The sequence below is a fragment of the Maniola jurtina genome, chromosome 10 (assembly GCF_905333055.1).
Source record: "Maniola jurtina chromosome 10, ilManJurt1.1, whole genome shotgun sequence".
NCBI classification, from domain to species: Eukaryota; Metazoa; Arthropoda; class Insecta; order Lepidoptera; family Nymphalidae; genus Maniola; species Maniola jurtina.
The window spans coordinates 330,702-355,527 of NC_060038.1; the positions used below are offsets into that span (position 1 = coordinate 330,702).

General features: G+C 37.5%; 1 protein-coding gene across 1 annotated transcript; it reads right to left on the reverse strand.

Moving 5' to 3' along the window:
- Positions 1-22,186: 22,186 nt before the first annotated feature.
- Positions 22,187-23,681, reverse strand: LOC123868636. Its single transcript, XM_045911167.1, has 2 exons — positions 23,330-23,681; positions 22,187-22,869 (listed from the first exon to the last, which is right to left on the reverse strand). Exons 1-2 carry the CDS (start codon positions 23,523-23,525, stop codon positions 22,337-22,339), a joined length of 729 nt encoding a protein of 242 aa, XP_045767123.1. The 5' UTR covers positions 23,526-23,681; the 3' UTR covers positions 22,187-22,336.
- Between the last annotated feature and the right edge of the window lie 1,145 nt (positions 23,682-24,826).

Consider the following 24,826-nt stretch of genomic DNA (forward strand, 5'->3'; position numbering starts at 1 on the left):
AGACTTATTCTATCTCAAGTTGAATCACTACAGATATTATTAATGAAAAAGTGTGTTTGTTTATTGCTTTGTCGCTTTGTCCTTCAATCACGCTGCAAAGGAGCAACAGATCGATGTGATTTTTGCATGAGTGTAGGGTTCTGGAGAGATATAGGCTATGTAGTATGTACTTTTTATCTCGGAAAATCAAAGAGTTCTCACGAGATTTTTGAGAACATCGAAATTCACGAGGAGCAAGACGCGGTATAATCTAGTACAAAATGTAAGGTAATAGGCACAGGCCTAGTTTGGCCTGTAGTCTGTGCGAAACCATTGACATTTTAGCTATCTACGCAACAGTCAGGTTAGTATGAACCATTAAACACACCAACGCGCGTTAATAGAATTCAAGTATTCGAAACATAATAACGTCATAACAAAATGGACCAAGTTTTTGAATTCAATACTATCGATTTTTATTTTGAAAGATTTTCGCTTTTGCCATCCTGTAACTTTTTTAATAAAAGGATGGCACAGGGTTTTCTGAGTTATCGCCAAATAATTAACACGAACATTTTCAAAAAATGATGTTTTTGAAAAAGATTTTTAATTTCTTTTTACTTTGGTTCGACATAGATAGATAGATAGGTGTAGGGCCAACTAAAAACCAACTAACTTGGAGCGCTATAGATCTCTCGATCCGAGATCGAGCGATAGCGTTTATCGAGTTTAGCGATATGTTTGAACTTATACTAAGCCTACAGATGTTTCGTACGGTATTATATTGTATTCTGAGGTAAGGCATAATAAATCTTTGCCAACTTTACATACCTACGTATACTTTTATTAATTTAGTCCTCGTAGGCGTAATGTGCAAATGTTGAATAAAGAAATAAGTTTCTGCGCGGGTACATAGAATTAACGAGCTATTGTTGAACTTCACATTTGTATTTTGTTGGCGATAATTTGCATACTTTTATCTCCGGCTGGGGAAATATATTCGCTCTTACATTCTCATAATATTGTGCTGTTATCTACGTACTCAGATACTTATCATAATATTATTATTATTTCATATTAAAGCATTTTCATAAGCGTCATATGTAAGCAAAAATATACTTGCGGACCTAAAATACCTACTTCGTTCGTTGGAAAATTTCACTATCCAAAAAATGAAAATAATTATGATTTACTTCTCTGTAAAGTAAAAAAAAGAAAACTAATTTATTCATATCAAGTATAAACAAACTAGAATGAGTAAACAACAAGTCTAAACAAACTTAGGTTAGTAATGGCACAGGATACGTAATAGTACAGTTAATGGATTAGTAATAGTTTTTATATAGACCATATGGTCCAAGCTGAAAAAGTAGAGGTTTCACTGTATTCCCTTCCACTTAGTTTTCGTTGAACTTTGCATTAGGAATAACTACTTAATTCGGTACATCCTCGAGGCTTAACTTGCGCTTAAACTGCGAGCAAATGTTTATTCAGCCACTGCAGACACAGAGGTTGCAGTCGGGGCCATAAATTCCGAAGACAAGATTAAACTTGTCAAGGGGGGGCCATTTACTTAACGCAAATTTATGCAAATATCGCGCCTTGCTTTGAGCTCCGCGAAATTTGGAGATTTCCTCCGTTCCTCTAATGTCGCCGGATGCTGAATGGATGGACCAATGAGGGCCGAGTATCAAATTGATTTCTATTTAAGATTTTCGTGGAAAAAGGAAGAATTCAATTCGTTGATGGACAATAAAAACCTGAAAGTCATTTGCATGTTTATTGTCAGGAGCTTTTTTTCGCTTGTTCAACAGTTAATCCTCAACTTCTTTAGACATAGCATGGAAAAGAGATTACATTGAAACCCAAGGACGAGTGGAAGGTAGACATTCACTTAGTCATTTCCAAATAAGTTTGCCCCTGCCATAACAAAATCTTCGGGTAACCCATCAACAAAAACTGCTGGGGAAAGATCGTAAGAGCTGAATCCTTCCTAACCTAAACCGAACCTTGGTCACAACAGTGGACGAATGAAAAGCAGAAACTTTCATTTCTATCTTTTATGGAGTTCTGATAAAAAGAGTTCTACAATTTTAAAGCTTAAATAGACATACCTAATAAAAGTCTAAACCTACATTCAGCTTAAACTTTACGCTTATTTATTTAAATAAAAGATCCAATTTAGTCGGAAAAAATTGTCAAAATTGATTAGAAAATTAATTATTATATTCCTTTTAACTGCCTTTATTGTATGTTTTTAAATTATTCGTTGAACTTTTCGAAACTGTAAAGTTCATTAATATTATTATGTAAGTACATACATATTCAGCAGGAACACTAAAAATGTTTTCCGTTATATTCTATTGATTAAAATAGACAACTTGTTACATTAATAGAAGTTAACAAGATGGTTTCCTGTAAACTTGGGCGGCGCTCAATCAGTTGGTGAGTGGCTAACGAAATAAGCTGTCACTTCCACATTCATATTAATATAATCTATGGTGTTAGGGTTGCCACCTTCAATTTTTTTTTGTATGTGTATCTTCCTATCTATTTTGCCATTATAAATTAATGGATGACGCTCGCAGCTTTCTCTGTGCGATTTTAAGTTTTCTGGATTAAAAAGTATCTTATGAACTTGTCTCAGGATACAAGCTATGCCTATGCTTAATTTCTCATTGCCCATTGCTACTTCAGTTTTGCAACCCGCTGAGATATATTGGTCACTCTGATTCTCCTACGGATCTCCTCATTTCTGATTTGTTAGTCACTCTGGTTCTCCTACGGATCTCCTCATTTCTGATTTGATCATGAAGAGAAACTCCAAGCATGACTCTCTTTGCCTCCCGCTGAGTGAGCTTTCTTATGATGCCCGTACTTAGCGACCAACATAATATTATTATAACAACACGCACTGTTCAAATACTTTGGTCTCTAAGCACTAAGGAATTCTGGACGAGAAGACATCTCGCAGCTTCCCGAATGCAGCGCAGCCGAGTTGAATTCGGCGGTTGACCTCTTTCTCGAAATTGGACCTATAAGAAATACTTATAATTTATTAGTAACATTTGAAAGATTTGTAGAACGGGCGATGGTATCGCGCGCCCGGGAGCGATCCCGCCACTAATTACTGTCCGCGGAACGCCTCGCCTCGTAAATTATTTTTATCTCGAGCTTTTGAACGACTCACTCGGGACGAAACAAGAGATCCCGTGATAGATGCTAGCGATATTTTATTTGCTTCTCAACCGAGTTTAAATTTTTATTTCTGACATTTATGGCTCAAACTTTTTTTACGGTTATTATGAATCGAAATAATAGTCAAAGTTACCGTTAATGACGTCAAGTTATTATAATAGTATGAAGAGTGATAGTCTAGTGGTTAAGATACCATGAAAAACCTTCTGAATAGAAGTTTGATCCCAGGCACACATCTCTCTAACTTTTCAGAGTAACAGGTTTAAACAATTAAGTATTATTTGCTTTAACGGTGAAGAAAAGTATGTGGAGGAAATTTGCATGCCTCAGAGTGAATGTTCTCGAAAGTGTTTGACCTCTGCCAATCTGCACTTTGTCAGCGTGGTAGACTATGACCAAACCATTCTTATTCTGAGAGCGTGTTCAATAGTGAGCCAACGATGGGTGGATGAAAATGATTACTTGTGTTGCGTTATAGTTTTTAATGTTAAATATTATTTTTCTTTCATAGGTCATGTTCAACCCTACTCTAATAAAACTCTTGTGTCGAAATAGTTTCCGTTGGGTCCACTTTCATTAACAAGATCTATTTTGAACCTTATTACCGTTACAATAGAGGGGATAATTTCACCTTCATTTGGTAAAAAGGTCCTCAGGTGTGAAGAAGCGTAACGACTCATTTCCGGGATCTTAGGATGCAATTTCGTGAAAGGATGATTTTTGACTTTTTTATGTAACACCCTTTTAAGAGTAGGCAAGAAATCATCACTTATCATCATCTCACTCTCAGGTATGCAGGTTTACTCACGATGTTTTCCTTCACCGTATATTTTAATTGCTTAAAACGTACATATAACTCCGAAAAGTTGCTTGGCCGGGTTCGAACCCCAGACCTTCCGAAAGGAGGCAGACGTCTTAACTACCTAGCTTTCACAGCTTCACGGCTATCACGCTTCAGCTAGTAGGTAGGTAGTTAAGAGTGATAGGGATGCAAAAGATACATATCAGAATGTTAATGTGTATGCGAAGCCATCTCGCCAGACGGGAAAGTAATGCAGTCGCAAATATTTGCGTACTGTCTACGGAGCTTAGGCCCTCTTTTCTCTAATTCTGATCGAGAAACGTAGACGTACGTATTTTATATGCATATATTATTATTCTTCTTATTTGTCAACCCCCGACCCAAAAAGAGGGGTGTTATGAGTTTGACGTGTGTATCTGTATATCTGTCTGTGGCATCGTAGCTCCTAAACTAATGACACGATTTTAATTTTTTTTTTTGTTTAAAAGGTGGCTTGATCGAGTTCTTAGCTATAATCTAAGAAAATCGGTTCAGCTGTTTGAAAGTTAACAGCTCTTTTCTAGTTATTGTAACCTTCACTTGTCGGGGGTGTTATAAATTTTTGATTTACACTTGTTTATTTTATTATATTTATTGACATAACACCCTAATAACTTTCTTTAGCCCTACCTGGAATTTGAACCCGTGCCCTTATAAGCTAGCCCCCAGAGCTTAGACCGACGAAGCAGTTAGATTATAAATAAATAAATAAAAATATTTTTTATTCAATGAAACTTTTGCACGTTGTTCTTATGAATCGTCAAATGCATCTACCACTGGTTCAGAATGCCTTTCCTACCGAGAAGAACCAGCAAGACATTCGGCGATTGCACTTTTCAAAAATTTGATATTAGGTACAATATTATACTATGTACCTATAAAGTAATTGAAGTCCCACGCATTGATGAAGCGACCTGCAGGTCTTTTATCATTTACATAATCTTGAATTATCAATGAAGATTAATTATTATCTTTGAAGAAAGAACAAAAGATTGCTTTAATTGCAATTTTAAATGCAAACTGTGCCTAAAATCATTCAAAAATCGGCCGTAATCATTCAAATTCCGAGGACAATCTATCTATCCTTAAAGAGCATCTATTTTTACAAGTCCCAGCTAGATATCATTAGTTCCACCGCCGGATTAACAAGACGGATGGAATAGTTAAAAAGATCGCTTAATCTCCGCCTTAACGGTGAATCTTTCGGGTTTTTTACCCGCGACACTCTTTGTTAACGTTATTTTTAGAAAAGGTTTAATGGACGTAGAATTTTCTTCAACCTGTAGGAATTCCAGTTCACTACATTGTTCTTTAATTATTTTAATGGAGCAGCATTCTTTTCTGTTTTTTTAAATGCTATTTAAAAAATGTTCACTTTTTACTTGGTGACTTTGTTTAATAGATCTTATAATGCATTTGTTTTAAGAACGGACTCGCCATATTTGCTTTACTCGTATGTGTTAACTGTCATGTCACAAGTCGTCGCTGCGCATGCAAAACCCGCTATATATTTTTTTAGAATTTTCGTTTTTGATGTCATTTTGTTCAATTTTAAAAAGCGTGTGTGCATGAAAATACCCGTTATTTAGTTAGTTAGTTCATTCGTATGTGCTAGTTAAAGGTATAATCTTATTAGCTGTGATTTTAATCTAAAAGTATAGGTACTATTTTTTTTTGAAAAAAGTTTAAAAGAGTTGCCTGAAAACCGCCACATAGAGCAAATAGGTATAGCTATTATCAAAATGTATGCAGTTATGCACTAGTATACAACACGCATTGAGTTTCTATAGCATATTGTTGTAAAACTACAACAAAGAAAATGTTTTTCCTTTTCAACTGGTCTTCTTATTATTTTTGAGAATTGTATGTCTCAAATTTCCACAATGACAATAAAATGAAGACATAAAGACAACAAACAAAGCCATTCAAAATATTGCCATTGTATAAATAGGAGGGACGGCCCAGATGCTTTTGTTAGCCCATGCTCCGTTTTATGCATGGCTGTGTTACAACATGGCGTATAGCCGGTGAGCATTCAGCTTTAGGTAATGTAGGTTGGGGCCGTAGACTACGATTGTTCTTGGCCTAAAGGTTAAGGCGTACAATTAGCTCCTATTGTATGCTGCAGTCATATTATAAATCCGAAAATATGTCTGTCTGTTAGTTTAATACGAGGAATGGCATCCAAAACCAGTTTTATTATAATTGAATTAATTTTAATGTATATAAAAATATTTTAGTAAAAAGTATTGATTTTCAGGACTCATTGAACGAAGTAATTTTTGACACTATGATGATAGCCTCCTAAGTGTTTCCAGATAACATGTAAAAACCGGACAAGTTCGAGTCAGACTTCCACACGAATAGGGTTCCGTAACATCGTACCATGCTACCAAGTCCAAGATATTAGAACTGTATTTTTTAACTTTTTTTTGACAGTTCTCTCATAATGTTCTCAAAGCGTGTGAAGTCTACATATTCGCACTTGGCTAGCATGCTGAACTATGGCCTTAATTCTTCACATTCTGAAAGAGGATCCGTACTGGGTTAAGTAGAGAAAGTTTTCAGTTTATTAAAACTATATTTTTCAAAATATCCATACAAAACGAAGAACTAGAGTTGACAAAGACTCTATTCAAATGACGACATGCTTTGTTTGTTGGGGGACTACCCGCCTGCGCTACATAGCTGATGTGCGGCCGGTGTGCATTGAGCTTTAGCGGCGATGTAGGTTGGCTATTGTGCGCGCCACGCAATTCTCATCCCGGAACTGAGGCACGGATGCAGGATGGGACGTTCTCAAGTTGATATAGAGGTACTGGATATACCTGATTATTTATTGTTTTGTATTTTTACACATACTTAATCCTGATTGAGATATTTGCAAGTGCGACAGCCTTAGAGTGGTTAAAACATCAGCTGTCTTCTACATGGGAAGTCGGAAATTCGATCCCGGGCACGCACCTAACTCTAAGTTTTAGAAGTGCTTTAACGGTGAAAGAAAATATCGCGAGGAAACCTGCATGCCTGAGAGTGGTCCATTGCAAGGTAGATATGCATTTGACGATACAAAAGTTGCTTTTAAAAGTTTATTTAAATAAAAATGTTTCTATTCAATTCTATTCTACTTTATTCTAAAGGTATGTAGAGTGGACAATAGCCTCAATATGGTCTAAAATCCTTCTCATTCTGAAAGGAGAACTGTGCTCAGTAGTGAGCCGGCGACGAATTGAGATGATTATAATGCTAATAAAAGTACGGAACCCAAAAAAAACTCTAATTAACTACTCAAAAGAATGTTTCACTTCCAGGTTTCCTGAAGTGCGATGTTTCCCACAGCTTCAAGGGGAGTACATCAAGGCTCGGAGGAACATTGACGTTTTAATTGAATGAGAAAACGCGTTGAATTACTGCCGCCTGGAAATTGAGACTATCATATTATCAAAATCTGCACTGAGCTATTGAGTAAATTATGATCTCTACTTATTGAAGAGATTGGCGTTATTAATCTGAGAGGCTCTTTTATGGGAAACTATAGATGATGCCTACGACTTTCTACGACATTAGGTTTTTTAAAAATCCCGTGGGAACTCTGCTTTTTTCCTATGATTCTAGCTCAACGGAAAGTACCCTTTAGGACACGACAGACGGACAGACAGACAACAAAGTGATCCTTTAAGGGTTTCGTTTTTAACCCCCGACCCAAAAAGAGGGGTGTTATAAGTTTGACGTGTGTATCTGTGTATCTGTGTGTCTGTGTATCTGTGTATCTGTGTATCTGTCTGTGGCATCGTAGCGCCTAAACGATTGAACCGATTTTAATTTAGTTTTTTTTGTTTGAAAGGTGGCTTGATCGAGAGTGTTCTTAGCTATAATCTAAAAAAATTGGTTCAGCCGTTTAAGAGTTATCAGCTCTTTTCTAGTTTTCTTGTAGAAAAGAAGGTTGGATAACCGTTAGGTTCATAATATTATGTCAATAGACAAAAATGTCAAGCTGTCAAGATGGATGTTGCCTAAATACATAATTATTTATTTGAAAATGATGTTTTGGAAAACTCAAATACTTTGGATCGTCGGGGGTGTTATAAATTTTTAATTTACACTTGTTCCTTTTGAGGTTCGGAACCAAAACAAAGAAAGGTTTGTTTACGCAAAAAGTCACACTCAACACAAAATAAAACAAAGCTGTAAGACCAGCATCACTTAACCGCTATTAAGACGAATCTCGTCGTAACGGCCGCCTCATCCGGCGATGGTCCAAGCCCGGAAACTCGCCACTATGTTGTATTTTTAATGGATTTCCTCCATTAGGACTAAATGTTTGTGGTTTTATTTACGCCTATTAAGTGCGTAGGCACGGGAAAGAAATTTTCAAAAATAATTGAAAGATCAAAGTCAAACGTAATGAATATACTTAAATGAAAAAATATGAGTTAAAAAGTTAAAGTTAAAAATATAAGAGTAGCTACGTAGCTATATCCTAGCTTCCATAATTTAGGACTCAGATCGCTAGGTATATCATAATTTTTTGTCGCATTACTATAATTTTGTTTGCAATATTTTTTAATGTAGGTACAGCGCGAGCGTTTAGTATTTTGCGGTAAAATATAAAGCGCTTCTAAAAGATAAAGATAATGATTTGATTAAGTACTTAAAAATCAGATTTAAACCAACTGAAAACAAATCCGATAGCTTTAAAAAAAATTAAACTTATTTTTCTCCTTCGTTAAATATAAAATTATAATTCTTATTTATTTACCCAGCCAGTAAATGGATTAATATTATGTAACGTTTTATTTTGATTAATTAATTTTATTTTGAGGTCCTCCCTGACGCCGTTTTGAGAGCGCTGTGGTCTTATATGCGGGAGGGAAGCTCCTGGGTTCGATTCCCGGCAGGGGCAATTTGGGGATATAAAATCACACTAATATTATAAAGGCGAAAGTTTGTATGTATGTGTGTGTGTGTGTGTGTGTGTGTATGTTTGTTACTCCTTCACGCAAAAACTTCTGGACGGATTGAATCCATTCATTAGCACATAGGCTACTTTTTATCTCGGAAAATCAAAGAGTTCCCACGGGATTTTTAAAAACCTACATCCACAAGAACGAAGTCGCGGGCATCAGCTAGTTATTATTAAATTGTTGCTGATCTGTGGTCTGTTAGCCCGCTTCCATCAGACTACATCGTCACTTACCAACAGGTAAAATCAAAGTCAAGGGATAACTTGTAACGGAATAAAATATAATGCACCATGATTTCCGCGTCTGGTTGTTAAGTCTTTTTGAACTAAAATTACAATGGGGGATCGTTTTTTGTTCTCCTAAACGAAAACGGAACAAGTGTCGATGTGTACTCGAGCGTAGAATTAGATGGTGACCGCCTTTGCCGTGTAGGTGAAAAGAAAAGGGTGTTGTTTTCGAAAATGGATCTCTGATTAAGACATAGACATACACGACGTAAACAGAGTGAATTAGAGTGAGGGAACTCTCGTTTGATGTAGAATCGACGATATGTGAAATATTAGGCTACTTATGGCGACGCGATGGCGGCGGCGCAAAAAAGCGATATAATATTATGTCTATCAGTTGTTGAAGACTACGACGATTACAGCTTCACATAACTTTACCTTCTATCATGACAAAATGAAGGTAACACAAGTTTAAATTAAAAATTTATAACACCCTCGACAAGTGAAGGTTACAGTAACTAGAAAAGAGCTGATAACTTTCAAACAGCTGAACCGATTTTCTTGAATTATAGCTAGGAACACTCTCGCTCAAGCCACCTTTCAAACAAAAAAACTAAATTAAAATCGGTTCATTAGTTTAGGACCTACGATGCCACACACAGATACACAGATACACACATCAAACTTATAACACCCCTCTTTTTGGGTCGGGGGTTAAAAACAAACTCATGCATTTACAATATTACTAAGATTATTGTGTAAGTGCTTTACAATATCGCTTTGTAACTTTCACCCAAGTGTATAACAAATAGGCAAGTCGCGAATTATGATTGTCTCGGCAAAACAATGGTGGTACAAATCACCACAGATGCATAATCAAATAAGTTGCAAAGGCCACGGGGCGCGGTCCCTGATTGTGAATTTATTTATTATTTAATACTTCGCCTTAAATGTGGGACCTTACCTTTTGTTTGTAGCTGAAATTATGAGTTTGTAATACAACCATAGATTAGGTATCAGTTACTATTGTATTTAATTACTATTAATTTATACCACAGTCGTACCTACTAAGGGGACTGGATAATTGAAGATCGATCCCTGTTATTAAACTTGGAATTTATCTATTCTACCCATACTTAATATTATAAATGCGAAAGTGTGTCTGTCTGTCTGTCTGCTACCTTTTCACGGCCCAACATTTTAACCGATTCTGACGAAATTTAGTACAGGGCTAGCTGATCCCGGAGATGGACATGTAGATGGAGGTATTTTTTATCCCGGAAAATCAAACAGTTCCCACGGGATCTTCAAAAATTTAAATCCACGCGGGCATCCTCTAGTTATTTGATAAAAAAAAAGAGTAGTGAATCAACTCGAAATATAATTTTGATAAAACGTAGGTACTCTGAACGCTAAGAAAACGTTACATTGAAGAAAATTACCATCCCGCTGGGGAAAAGTCTATAAAACTATGGAATATGGAATAGAAGACCACATCTAAGACGGTAGTTACCACAAGTTACCACACTTCGTCCATTGTAACAGCGTGAGAGGTCTCGCGTAGCCGGTTGTTACAATACACGGTTATGGCACGCTGCAGCGCATAATCTCTGTTATCCCCCGAGCATTGCTGCTTCCGTTCCCATTTCAGTCGAGCAGGCATTAGACAAGACAAGCACAAGAATCTTCTTCCAACACTCAATATTTGGTGATTTTGCTCTATAATTATAATAAAATATTTTGTGTTTTGAAAAATAACTCTAGAAATAGAGCCAAACCAGTGAAAAAAAGATTCCACTTCAAAGTATTGTTGACCTTAGTGTAACTAATGCTACATTTATATACAATTATTATTTATGATTTACTTGTTGAATGTTGTAAGTTGAGAGTTAAAATTTAATGAATTCTGCTTGATGGTTAGACTTGTATTCCTCAGGCTATCGCATAAATAAGAACAGATAAACTAGACTTATCAGCACTTTGCTTATCTAAATATCGAATAGAGAGCCCAATAAGGTTAATTTCTTGGCATGGACGTATTGCTCTATATTTTCTAGTAATTAAATACCTTGACTGCATAAGGAAACCACAATTTTAATCTATTACTTGATCTATTACAATCTTGACATTGGACAAGCTCGGAATCTGTGATGGATGCGACCCAGATTTCGCACAAGTTAGCGTCAGTACAATTGCAACGACATCCACGGATCTGCATAACAGATTTGAGTCGTCCACCTGCCCGTCTGTCTGATGTCTGCGCTCGTTAGTATCTTTCCTTACATTTTAGATTTTCATAATTTACTACCTCCGGCTTCGTACATGAACTTCTCCGCAGTCTCCCGAGATGTTTGAAATCTGCGACTTTATAGAAAATCTCCGAGACCATGTTACAAACCTTAGGGATAAGCTGAAGTAAGCAAATCTGCCAAGTAAGCGGGAGTACAAAATAGAATTTTTAACCCCCGACCCAAAAAGAGGGGTGTTATAAGTTTGACGTGTGTATCTCTCTGTGGCATCGTAGCTCCTAAACTAATGAACCGATTTTAATTTAATTTTTTTTGTTTGAAAGGTGGGTTAATGGAGAGTGTTCTTAGCTATAATCCAAGAAAATCGGTTTAGCCGTTTGAAAGTTATCAGCTCTTTTCTAGTTACTGTAACCTTCACTTGTCGGGGGTGTTATAAATTTTTAATTAAGTATAAGAATGTTCCGATATAGACAGAAATAAACTTGGTAACTACTCAATGTATTGAGTTTTACATCACATTAATGCTTTTAATAATATCCAGTTATTATCTCGCGTTGCAATCACGCACTTAACACCTGATTAAACACTAGAATTTCACCATATTGGATGGCAAAAAGAGCAACTGTCGAATTAGACCCCAAAGACCCAACCGTTTGTAATAGAAGAGCGATGGGGCCGCTCGCACCCCACGCTAAGAATGTAATAACGGTAATGAAGGGTTATCAGGTTTCATGAGGATATGGCATGCTACCAGGCCCTCGCTATGAGTAATGGTGGCCAAACAATCGATACTTGTTGCTTGACAAGTTTATGATCATACCCCTATTAGTATGGAAGAAATTATTAGGACTTATAAAATTTATTTGGTACAGAAAATTAGTCTATAGGTAATAATATCGGTTCATTTATTGTCAACGTCAAATAATTTATACACATAGGGTACCATTGTAGACTTTTTGATTGTCAATAATTGAATTTCTAAAATAATGATGTACTTACCTACTTACGTAAACTTGAAACTAAAGTTAGGATTGTCTTTCATTTGACATCCTTCACTCAAAATAAAACATCTGAGCACAAAATAAATCAAGTTACGAATGCATTCAATATAGAGAACTGATCCAACGATGTTGGGTTTCAGTACTTAGTATGAAGTCTGCCAATCCGCACTAGATCAGCGTGGTGGACTGTGGCCAAACCCTTCTTATTCTGAGAGGAGACCCGTGCTCAGTAGTGAGCCAGCGATTCATCGATCTTGATGATATCATGACGATTTTGTCCTTTTAGTAACACCTTGTAAAGATAGGTGACTATCTACGTACTACGTAGTTATAATTGGAGCTGTAATTTCGCAGGTCAATAAAGCCAATGTGTCAATGTGCTCAGGCGGGAATCGAACGCGGCGCATTTACACGCAATACCAGCTGTTAACAGGGTTTATGGCAGCCATAATGCGATAGTTAGTGCTTGTGCCAATATGACGCACGGCGTAAGTTACAAGTGACCTTGGTCGTTAGAAAGGAAAAATAAATTAATTACATTTATTTTTAAACATTAGAATTGAGGAATGTACAGTTTTATAGCTAAGTGGACGTAAAGTATTTCACCATAAGACAAAATTTGACAGATTTACATTCACATGAAATAAAGGAAATGGCCACGATGCAGCATAAATGTTTTAATCTTTAAGTATAATTAAAAAAACACTTTGACTTACTGACTGATCTATACGCACAGCTAAAACTACTGGTCGGATCGGACTGAAATTTTAATTGAAGCTGTTGTGACGTAGACATTATTAATTAAGAAAGGATTTTTGAAAAATTTACTCCTAAAGGGGTAAAATAGGGATTTGAAATTTGTGTAGTAAACGCGGACAAAGTCGTGGGAAGATTAACTGTTCGGTGGCAATCCTACCACCGGTTAACATTAAGTTGGTTTTTTTACCAATCAACCAGCCAACCAAGAACTAATTTAATGTTAACCGGTGGTAGAAGCAGAAATCTAGAATACTTTGTGAAAGATACAGAAACCGCTTCTGCCTGTAATTGGTACCGTATAGTTAACCAGTAGATATTACTGTTAACCGTTTATTAGCATTAGTATCGAGCTTTGCCTAACACAAGTTTATTGTTTAGAGGCGATCTGTCGGCGGCCGTTATAGCCCGGTAATACTCCGGCACAGTTAACTCTAGTGCCTTTTAGTAGCTTCAGGTTTAGTTAGTTTGACACGGCATTAAACGCTGTTTAATTATAAATTGGTATTTTATTACTTGCTTTCGACATCAGGACACTGTTTATGTTATATTGATAGCTTACAAAGCTTATAATACAAATTATTATTTATGGTATAAGGCATAAGCTGCCGTTTACCTAGTGAGTCTACTTAGTACTTGGGTGAATTTGTATTTGTACGTCTGTCTATCTATCAGAGCTTCAAAACTTCTAAATTAACATCATCATCATCATTATCATGAGCAATCCATCGCTTACTACTGAGCACATTCGATGCTCAGTGGTGATCAGCAGCTTTCCGCTCGGAATGAGAATGGTTTGGCCATAGCTACCACGCTGGCGGAGGGCATATTGGAAGATTCACCTGGGACGGAACCCTGGACACTCCGACGAGGAGGCCCACTTCTCAACTACTAGGCTATAACCACTTTGTTTTTTGATTAATTTTAATTTAAGTTATATTTTTCTACTTTTTCATTGCATTTTCCTACAAATTCCTAACAATACAGGAATATAACTTCGAAAAACCTAATTGAATGAGTTCTCACGCAGCACTATTACGGAAAGAGGCCCAGAGGTGGGCTAGCACGAGTGACAAGTGACGATATAAATCACAAAGGCTATATGGAGCACCGCCATAAACGAGCCCCACACAACGACCTGCGCAAATTTACACTGCACTCCACTCGCTACACTGACTATTTCACTCATACACACACGCAAACATAAACATTCATCCCACAAACTGAACCACCAACTGAAAACCATCCTTACACAAGTAACAACACGAGTCAAGTATGGTTACATTTTTGTTACAAAGCGGCAAAGTTAAGTTGGTTTTTCAAGACCACTTCTCCAAGTTGACTTTCCTAACGTCAAAGGATTATAAACTGTACGTTGTTTAAAATAACACCCGAATTCAGGTCGTAATTGAGTGTGGGATTAAGCGTGGGCAGCCCTGAAGGTGGACTTGTGATTTATAGAGTGTCGGTATGGAAATGCCCTTCGAGGTTTCGTTGGTATGGTCTTATTAACTCGTTTAAAGATGCTACAGTACTCTGTTTTGACAAGTAAATTGTTAGGGTTGTCACCATAGTGTATTTTTTTTCTAAATAATTTTAAATACCTCCCTGCCGCAATGGCAAGTGCTGTGGTCGTATTTGTAGAAGGTTGCGGGTTCGATTTGGAATTTTATAATTTTTAAATTTCTGGTTTGGTCCGGTGGGAGGCTTTAACCCTGGCTAGTTACCCTAACGGCAAAGCCATGCCACCAAGCGATTAAGCGTTCCGGTACGATGTCGTTTAGAAACCATAGGGGTACGGATTTAATAAAAACTGCCATACCATAGGGTAGGTAACCTTAGGTAAAACTGGTTATGTATGGCAGTATTTCTAAGTAAACGTTTTCTTTCATTCTTTCCATTATCCTGCTAAGTAAGCCCGCTTTCGTCAAAGACATCGATCATTTAAGTAATCCATTATTTAAGACAGCATTTTCATTTACCAAAATGCAGTCAAGAACTAAATTTAGCTCTTGAACTGAACTAAAATTAAAAATAAAATATTACCCTCGTATACCCACAAAGCTTGTCGCACAATCCAGTCAATCGCGAAGAAACAAAAGATATTCCACGAAGCAATCAGCGTTGGGAACGACAACGGAAATTAAACCGAAGGTAGAGTAATGGATAAACAAGATATCGAACCGCTGTAACTGATGATTACTCCACGCTCCGTTCCAAAGAGTCCTTGAAACTAATTTCATATTGTAGTTACCAAGTTTGGAACAAAATTTTTACTTCGTAAGGGTTACTATACACGGACATATTCCTCAGATGATGCTGACATCAATGGCGTAAAGCTCCTATTGTCATGTTCGGGTAGTGTTAGGTTTTAGACCAGAGTATTTATTAGATTAAATTAATACCAACTAAATAATTTATTATTACACCAAACTCTAGTTATTTTTGTTAAATAGTCACAAAATATAAACAAATTATGAACAGTCCAAGTTTTGTGGGATTTGTTGATAGTCTGTGCGTGGCCTGGTTAATTAAATAAGCAAACAGTCAAATAAAAGTATATTAAAGTATATAAAAGTGTTTTAACTCTATCAATAGGTACCATAATAGATGCTATATTTTTGGACTTTGACGTTACCAACTTGGCAGCCAAGCGTAGTGTGTGGAAGGACAACGTGATATTTTATATTTTATCATTACATTTATGATACTAAAAAAATACTTTTGGGATGACCATCTACGTATATAACCCAAAAAATTAAAAAAAAGGTTTGTCAGTTCGTGTGTGATAAAGAACCAAGCGACATTGAAATCTGAAACCTCTAGAAGGAGTTCGATATCTAAAGACGGTAAGTGTATAGGGGCTCTAACAGGAAATGGCCGTTAGCATCGAAACGAGTGGCGTCGCCGTAAACAACGGGCGAATATAAAATATTCAGCAGCGGTCGGAAATGCGACAAAGTTTGGATGATTTGCTCATAAACGTCGCTGCAACGTGACACTTTTGCGCGGTCTCATTGGAAAATTTCAAACCTATTTTCAAAGTTATTTGGTTTGCATTACGATTTTTTTTGCCTTTTAAGTAAGTTTTATATCACAAATATACAACAACAATAGTTTCATTATTGTGATAAAACTAATTCTTGATTTGTACGAAAAAAGCTAATTACATTATAGGGCTATGGGAAAATAATAGTTTTGATTATATAATATACTCACAGTTTGACCTTTTATATAATAAATAATAATTAATAAGAAACAAATAACTTTCAGAAACGTGATAGTAAAAATCAAGGATCAAGATAAATCATAAAATTGAGAACTGCCTCTTTTAAAAGTGAAAATTTCTTTAGGCGGGTTGGGCGATTTTGGGGTAGTAAAAACTTCAATGTTGCATCAGCGAGATGCTAATGCTAATGGTGCTTGAAGTGCTAATAGATGTGAAAAGTGAAAACTAAACTAATGTTAATGGTAATTTACTAAGCTTTAGTTTTAACTTAATTAATTATCACCACTACATTATTATTTGACAATCAGAAAGTGTACCATAATACCCAATTTGAATAAATGACTTTGACTTTGACTTCAAAAATCCAAAAACTACTGTTATTTCAAAGTAATAAGTTTTCACTTCAAACAGCAGACCCTACTGACTGCCATTTTATTCAACTGTATTTAAAATGGATGGATGGAGTGTCGCCTCTTCCGCGGTACCTAACTCAGTTGAAATCCATGTAAAAGGTTAACGAAGTTACAGATATAATGGAAAGTCATTACAAAAGCCAACAAGTTAGCCGCCCACGTTGTATACAATCCCAACAAGTCCACGTGTCACAGGTCGCCATTGTATGCGAGGAACTGCATCGAAGATCGGGCATGCAATCGTACATTGTAAGGTCGACATTTCCTGAGGATGATACGGTGTCGGATCGAAACGTGTTTGGGAGATTGTGTGGTGTTGCGCGGTGGTGGTGCTTGGTAGCTGGCTTTTCTTGCATGTTTAGCAGTGGGAGGGCGGGCGGTTCGTCGGTGTGGTTTGGGAGATTTGTGTGGTGGTGGTGCGTGTTGCTTGCTTGGTGTCTGGATTTTCCTGCATGTTTAGTAGTAGGAGGGCGGGTGTTACATGCATGCTGCATGTTGCACCATACAGATTAGTCTGTTTCAGCAGATTATAGTGTTCCTTAAACTGAGGTTCCTTGTATTCATGGAGTTCCACAAAGTAACTCGGCTATACATAAATAGTTCAACTTTGAGCTGGCTGTTTGAAATCGATGCAAAGCTCAGAACACACACCGCTGCCGCAGTTGTGTTGTGTGCCTCATCTATTAATTGACGACTCATTACTACCACGCCATGCACCCCTATACGCGCGTACATTCACTTACATTTCAATGAGGCCATTGAATAAGAGGGTCATTCTTTAAAAACTCCAGCCAAGTGCGAGTCTGACTCGCGCACCGAGAGTTCTGTACTCAATAGAATAGAATAGAATAGAATAGAATAGAATAGAATAGAATAGAACAGAATAGAATAGAATTTTTTTTTTTTCAAATTAACTTTTACAAGTGCTTTGGAATCGTCAAAATTATCTACCACTGGTTCGGAACGCCGTTCCTACCGAGAAAAACCAGCAAGAAACTAGGCGGTTGCTCTTTGTATTGAAAATGTATTGCAAATTCAGCAATTGACAATCAAAAAGTGTACAATAGTACCCAATTTGAATACAGTCCGTTCAAAATAAGTTCTCGCGCGCCATTCGCTGGCATAAATCTGTCTTGTATTAACTGAAACTTAAGTCTGAGCAAAGTTAAAGTGCGCTCTATAGATTTTACCTTTAGACTTTTGCTACGCATATAAGTTCCATGACGAGAATCAGGGGAAAAATATTTTTTTTCCAAGCCCGCAGTTTTCCTGGCCGCATGCACAGCAGGGCTGGTTCTCGCAGTGAGTAAGAGCTCCTTCACATTAGGTCGCAAGCAGTGCGGCAGCAGCGCGACAGCCGCAGATGCCTTCTTATTAGGTCGCAAGCAGTGCGGCAGCAGCGCGACTTGTTTAGTTTAGGGTGGCACACTTCATTTCAATAATGGATTCCAACGGAAACATCATTGTTGTTGTTGCTATTGTTGCTTCTCCTTCGGTGCCATTGACGTCGCCTTCATAATAAAATTAAAAATACTGGATTGATCCTTTGTTTCGAAATCGGCATATAAATAGTGATTATATAACAGTATACCAAGTGCTGAAAAGTAGTAATAATAATAAAAAATTAATTACGCTCGAATGTCAAAAAAGTTATTTGTTACGTCTTCTTGAATACAATAAGTGTATACATAATCATAATCATCATACATAATCATAATCAATAATAATTGTATGCGCGTGCGCTTGCAACACTGGTTGGAAGTCGACTGATCGCGCGCGGCTGCCGCGCTGCCGGCCGCTATGTCAATCACGTGTCGTGCGGCTGTCGCGCTGCTCATTTTAGTATGGAAGTCTGCCGCTTCTGAACAGCGCGACTGTCGCGCGACAGTCGCGCTGCTACTGCCGCCTTGCTTGCGACTTAGTGAGAAGGAGCTCTAAATATTGGATATACAACGACTTCGCCCCGACTTCGTTCACGGAGTGTAGTCCCTGTGGCGGGCGACTCGAACAAACTGTCTTCAGAATATCACACACTATTGATCTGGGACTTGGATAAATAGGGGGATATACTGATAGGTGTGTGAATTATTACTTTAAAACCGGACTTAGAACTTATAAGCTCCCAGAAGACATAATGATATTATGTATAGCAAAGTTTTTATTAAACTTAAACGATTTATGATAAAAAAGTTGCTAATAAGTTGCTTTGATTGCTCTAATTATCTAATAAGTTTTAAGTGACATTGTGAAAAGATGAAAATACCCGTCTGATTATATGTATTTTTAGGCTTCTTTGGCGCGTTTGAACCCTCGTAGTTTCAATTATTTTAAAAATTTAACAATTGACAATCAAAGAGTGTGTACAGGGCACCTATGGTTTTGACTTTGACTTGACTTGGCATGGCGGCTCTACACGAGTTAAGAATAACTGGTCAAGTGCGAGTCAGACTCGCACATGAAGGGTTCCGTACCATCATACAAGAAATAACACTTAAATTTTCCATTTTGAACTTTTTTATTATTTGTTGTTATAGCGGAAATAAAAATACTGTGAAAATTTTAACTCTCTACCTATTACGGTTCGCTGACAGATGACTGATGGGCGGATGGACAGTGGAAGGTTGGGTCTCGTTGGCACTCTTTCGGTACGGAACCCAAAAAAAAAACAAGTTCTATCAATGTACAGTTCGCAACAAAGTTAGGCTTGCATCCGCCCATAGTCGCTTGTACTGGCGGATGCAAACCTAACTTTGTTGCTGACTGTACATAATCTGTACTTATAGTATGTTGTAGTATCAGACTGGGTTCAGTAAACGTGCTATTAATTAGTTTATAATGTGTTGTGCCCGTGTAAGGTCATGACTTCGTGAGGCTAATGACGAGCGTCAAGTGATAAGCGATGAGAGGACACATTTTATTCAAATTATACGTGTATTGTTAATTCTAGAGCTAGATTGGTGGTGTAGAATGTTGCTCCTCGGCACCAGCAGCTGCCAAGCGGTTTAAGCAATTTAAAATGACAAAGATGCTGCTGGTACTAACCTAGGTGTCATTAGAAAGCTCAGAATCACTCAGCGCGTGATGGAAAGAACTATGCTGGGAGTGTCTCTACGTGATCAAATAAGAAATGATAAAATCCGTATGAGACCCAGAGTAACCGACATAGTTGCGCAGCTGAGATGGCAATGGATGGGGCATATAGTTCGAAAAACCGACCAAGGTGTCCCAAGGTACTAGAACGGTGACCTCGCACTGGAAATTGCAGCGTTGGAAGATTCCCCATGAGGTGGACAGACCACATCAAACGTATCGCAGAGAGCCGCTGGAGAGAGACGGTTCATCGGTTGATGATGGTGTTGATGATGAATTTACGAAAGGAAACGCGGGATCCACTGAACCTAACCTCGTCTCCGCACTCGACGAAGAACCCAGCCTCGGATTGATAGCCTTGGACTGATAACATCAACGATCGCACCGCCGCGCGCAGAGAGCAAACGGATGTACAATAAGCCCACTAGGGCCATAAACTAAGATGGCGGTCCCTAGCCGGCGAAATCCCTGCTAAAAGATCTCCACCAGGGTTACACCACTGAGTTACCCTGCGCCTCACCCGGGTATTAGGAGGCCAAGCCTCGAGGCCCATACCCCCGTACAGATGGCCTTGTCGCCAGGAAAACCGCTCAGTCTAAAACTCGGTCCACGCGCGCCGTCCGCAGATGAATAGGGGCCAGCGCGCAATTAGGCGCAACACGGAAATAATAAAGGACACTCGCTTACACTCATTATTTACGTGCCGAGATAATACACAAGCAATTTCGTACCACGTTTGGCGTACTACTGCCATTTTTTTACGCACAGCGGTCGCCTGAACATCATGTAGAAATGAAACTTTATCAACACCAAGTCTCCTTCAAGCGATGCACTATTAATGACTCTTTATGGGACCACCTAGATAACTAATAGTTATATGTATATCAATGCAAACTGAGCAAGTGCAGATCACGCTTAAGATAGAGTTCCTTTGTCAAATAGTTATTTTGCTTATGCATAGGACTTTTAATAAGTGCATTTTGCAACTGATGTTTCTTGCTCTTCTCAATAAAAGCTGCTTTCCAAACCGTGGTCGAGTCTTGACATATCATAAGTGTCACAAGCTGTGCTACATGAAATAAAGTAATTCGTGAGATGGCTTCGTCGAACCTCTGTATGTAATATCAAATCTCTACTCTGTGCTAATTGTATGGTGAAACACAGACATTGGTCCTCCGCGGACTAGCTATTAATAAGTCCCTCGTCTACGCAGGGCCTTAAAATGACCATTTTTATCAAGTCTACCTTGGGGCTTTGTTAAGTGAGTAGTTTCTTTTGCCGTCGGAAAAGTAAAATACAGTAAAAGAGTCATAAATCAACATTAAACTAAGCGAGTTACCCCGCAGTACACTCTTTCTGCTGCATATTTGATTCGCTTTGTGCTGCAAGTCCGAACCCTACCACAAGCACACAGTATGTATGAGATACTAGATGATGCCCGCGACTTCATCCGCGTGGATTTAGGTTTTTTAGAAATCCCGTAGGAACTCTACGATTTTCCGGAATAAAAGTCTATGTCAGTTTCCGGGATGCAAGCTACCTCTGTTCCAGATTTCATCAAAATTGGTTAAACTGCTGGGCCGTGAAAAGCCGGGTATCTTTAAAACAAGAGTGAATAGGCACCTTCTAGGTAAACGCGTCCCATCTTAGACCACATCATCACTTTCCATCAGGCGTGATTGTGGTCAAGCGCATACCTATAGTGAATAAAAAAAAAAAGCTAGCAGGCAGACAGGCAGACAGACACATTTATAATATTAGTATGGATATGGATGGATTACTTACAGAGGTTCGACGAAGCCGTTTAGACAGAGCAATTCTGGTGTGGGATGAAGAAGCGACCCGAACTGCCTTACGTAGTTAAGACCCTATGTTGAAGGACTCGTGGTCCTTATTTACCTACCATGAGATCAAAGGCGTCGGACTTCTGTATCTCTATTTAAACTGTGCCACAAGCAACATTTCGCATTGAGAACATGTACTGGACCTTAATCAAACAACTGGGCTGCATTGCAGCTGAAATACACTGCTCTTTATTCCTTTTCCAAACTTAAACTTACTTTGTTGAAAACTTCTTTAGGCACGTGGGTGATTTTGGGATGGGAAGGAATTAAAAGTTAAAGGAAAATCGTTTTATAATTAGCGAAATAAGTTTAATTTAACAGTTAAACTATACAATACAATTACAACATTACAATACCATACAATTTATACTAATATCATATTGCAACCTGTCTGCGTGTCTATAACTTTTCACGGTCGATCCTCTACACCAATTTGACGGAATCTACTTTTTATCCCGGAGAATCTTTCCACGGGATTCTTAAGAAACCTAAATCCATGCGGAAAAACTGTAAGAATCATCTAATAATACAATAAACTTTATTTTCTAATCTTCAAGATCTCTTGTGGCCTCGTCAAGCACAGCCATTAGCTTAATTTTGGTCGCCATTTTCTTTCTGAAAGGTACGCGCTGCAAAGTTTTCAACATCGACAGAAGGAACAGCAAATCCTCATCTTCCGTCTTGGCGTCAATCCTGGGTTTCTTCAGTTTAAGACGCTTAACATCCCTTAGGGGGTCTTTATCAAGAAATTCAACGTTCGCTTCGTCCATTTTACTGTATTCGCTGCTGGTCTCTTCTAGGAATTCTGGTTCATTATCTTCAGAGTTATATTCTTTATCGATTGGATTTTCCTTCTTGACGGTTGTGGCTATGGGTACTTCGTATTGCAAGTATTCATCGTTTTCAGAAGTAGATGTTTTAGTGGTGACGACATTTCGCAGGAACAACAGTTGCTTGAAGTGAGTGTATTCAGATTTCCTGGCCCCCGGGTCGCCGCTGACTCTCAGGTTCTCTTGTCTTCTGAGCTCTCTGGTGAAACAACCTCGGAGACCTTTCCATTTCCTTCGCATAGTGATTTCTGGAATACAAGCACATTTTTAAAGAGCTATTTAGTATTTAATAACACTAGGTTATTTCTGTTTATGATTGTTGTTATTATTGATTTTATTAGAATCAACCCCTGGTGCAGTGGTAAGCAGTGTGATTTTATAGGTGGTAGATCCCAGGTACGACTCCGACGAATATGTGGTAGTTCAAAACTTCTAAATTGGCTGTCTACTTATTACGGTTAATGAGATACAACCCACTGACAGACAGACAAACGCGACGGACGGACAACGGAGGCAAAGTAATATTCCACAAAGATTATAGAGAGAAAAAGTATAAGTTTGTGTGTGAGAGAGATACACATATACATACAAAATTACATAAACAAAATATTATCTAGTAAGTACCTATAATTACTTACAACTTGAAAAACTAACAATAATCTTAATTAAAAATAGGTAGTTAGGTATTAAGTATTATTAATAACTCACGCATAATCCTCCGTTGAGAGGAGGATAAGTTTTCCCCGCCAAAAATATTGATGACGTCTTCCCAAGCCTTCTTCTTCATCTCACGATTGGCGTATTCCGGCGACTCACTGTCCCATATCGCCGGTCTATTCTTTATTTCCTCTATGAACTTTTCCGTGTCGAATTCCAAGTCGAACTTGTCTGTATTTTCCTCCATACTATAATAAAATTGATGATTAAAGACTTGTTTTATGGTTTATCTTTCCAGTTGGCGCCTGGCGTGAATGGCGACTGATCGGTTGAATGGACGCGTAGCCAATCCAAGATGGCGTCCTACACTGCGCATGGGACTTTGTTGGCCACGCACGTGATAGAGCGACCCGGGCGGCTGGCGCGCGGTTTGGCAACGCCGCACGGCAGTTTTTCCACTTTAGTTTTGGTGTTACCCTGTTAACTATCGTGTAAAGTACCCTAGTTTCTATAGGAATTCCTTCTAAATTATACTTACTAAAATATTTAAAGTACTAATAGGTTTATGGAAATACCCTAATTTATTACGTGAAAAAATAAAATTACTTATTTCACTTTATTATTTAACTATTATTTTAAAGTGCAAAAAATTACCTTTTACTTAAAAAAAATTTAGGTAAAAACTTATCTCCATCCTACAAAATAGGTATTTTCTGTAAAATACCACTACATTGCAAGGGTTGCAAGTTGCAACTACTTACATATTTCTGGGCAGATCCTTAGATTTCTTACTCTAATAGGTACCAAGAAGGTATTCTAAACTTTTTGTTGTAAGTATACTAAAGTTCAGTGCACAGTGTATAACCGTAGAGGTTTTTTATAAAAAACAGACTAGGTACTAGGTAAGTAGGTATTTAAATATACAAATGTTAGGAAAATCTTTCCCATTTCCACTTTACATAAATAATGTTTCACTTCATTTTAATAGGGAATACTTAATTTCTTTGTTTGAAATAAAGTTGGTAGAGGTATACTTAATACAGAAGTCTACGAATTTGAATACATTTGCACAATGGTTGCTGTGAAATTGTAAATGCTGCTTACATTTGTTAAAACTCTATAAAATATTAAAATTATTTCTACCCATAGTTTTAAATGCTTCTATTTTGAATAGGGACTTTTATTTTACTTTTAAATACTCATACATATTAAGCTCCTTACGGCATTTTAAAAGGTTGTTCATATGTATATTGTTTCAATGTAATTCTACTTAGGGTTTCATTATTAAAAAAAAAAAAACAAAATAGTTTCGTCACTATCCGTCCGTCGTTTTTATTCCGAAACAATTGCATCTGTACCTGTTTACTTATATCAATATTTCCAAAGAAAAAATATTAGGTAGATACCTACTTACCAAGTTATAAAAACTTATGACCGTCACATAAGTAGGTAACTTAAATATTTTGGGATATCAAAGAATATAATATTTTTATTCAAGTTAACTTTTACAAGTGCTTTTGAATAGTCAAAATAATTTACCACTGGTTC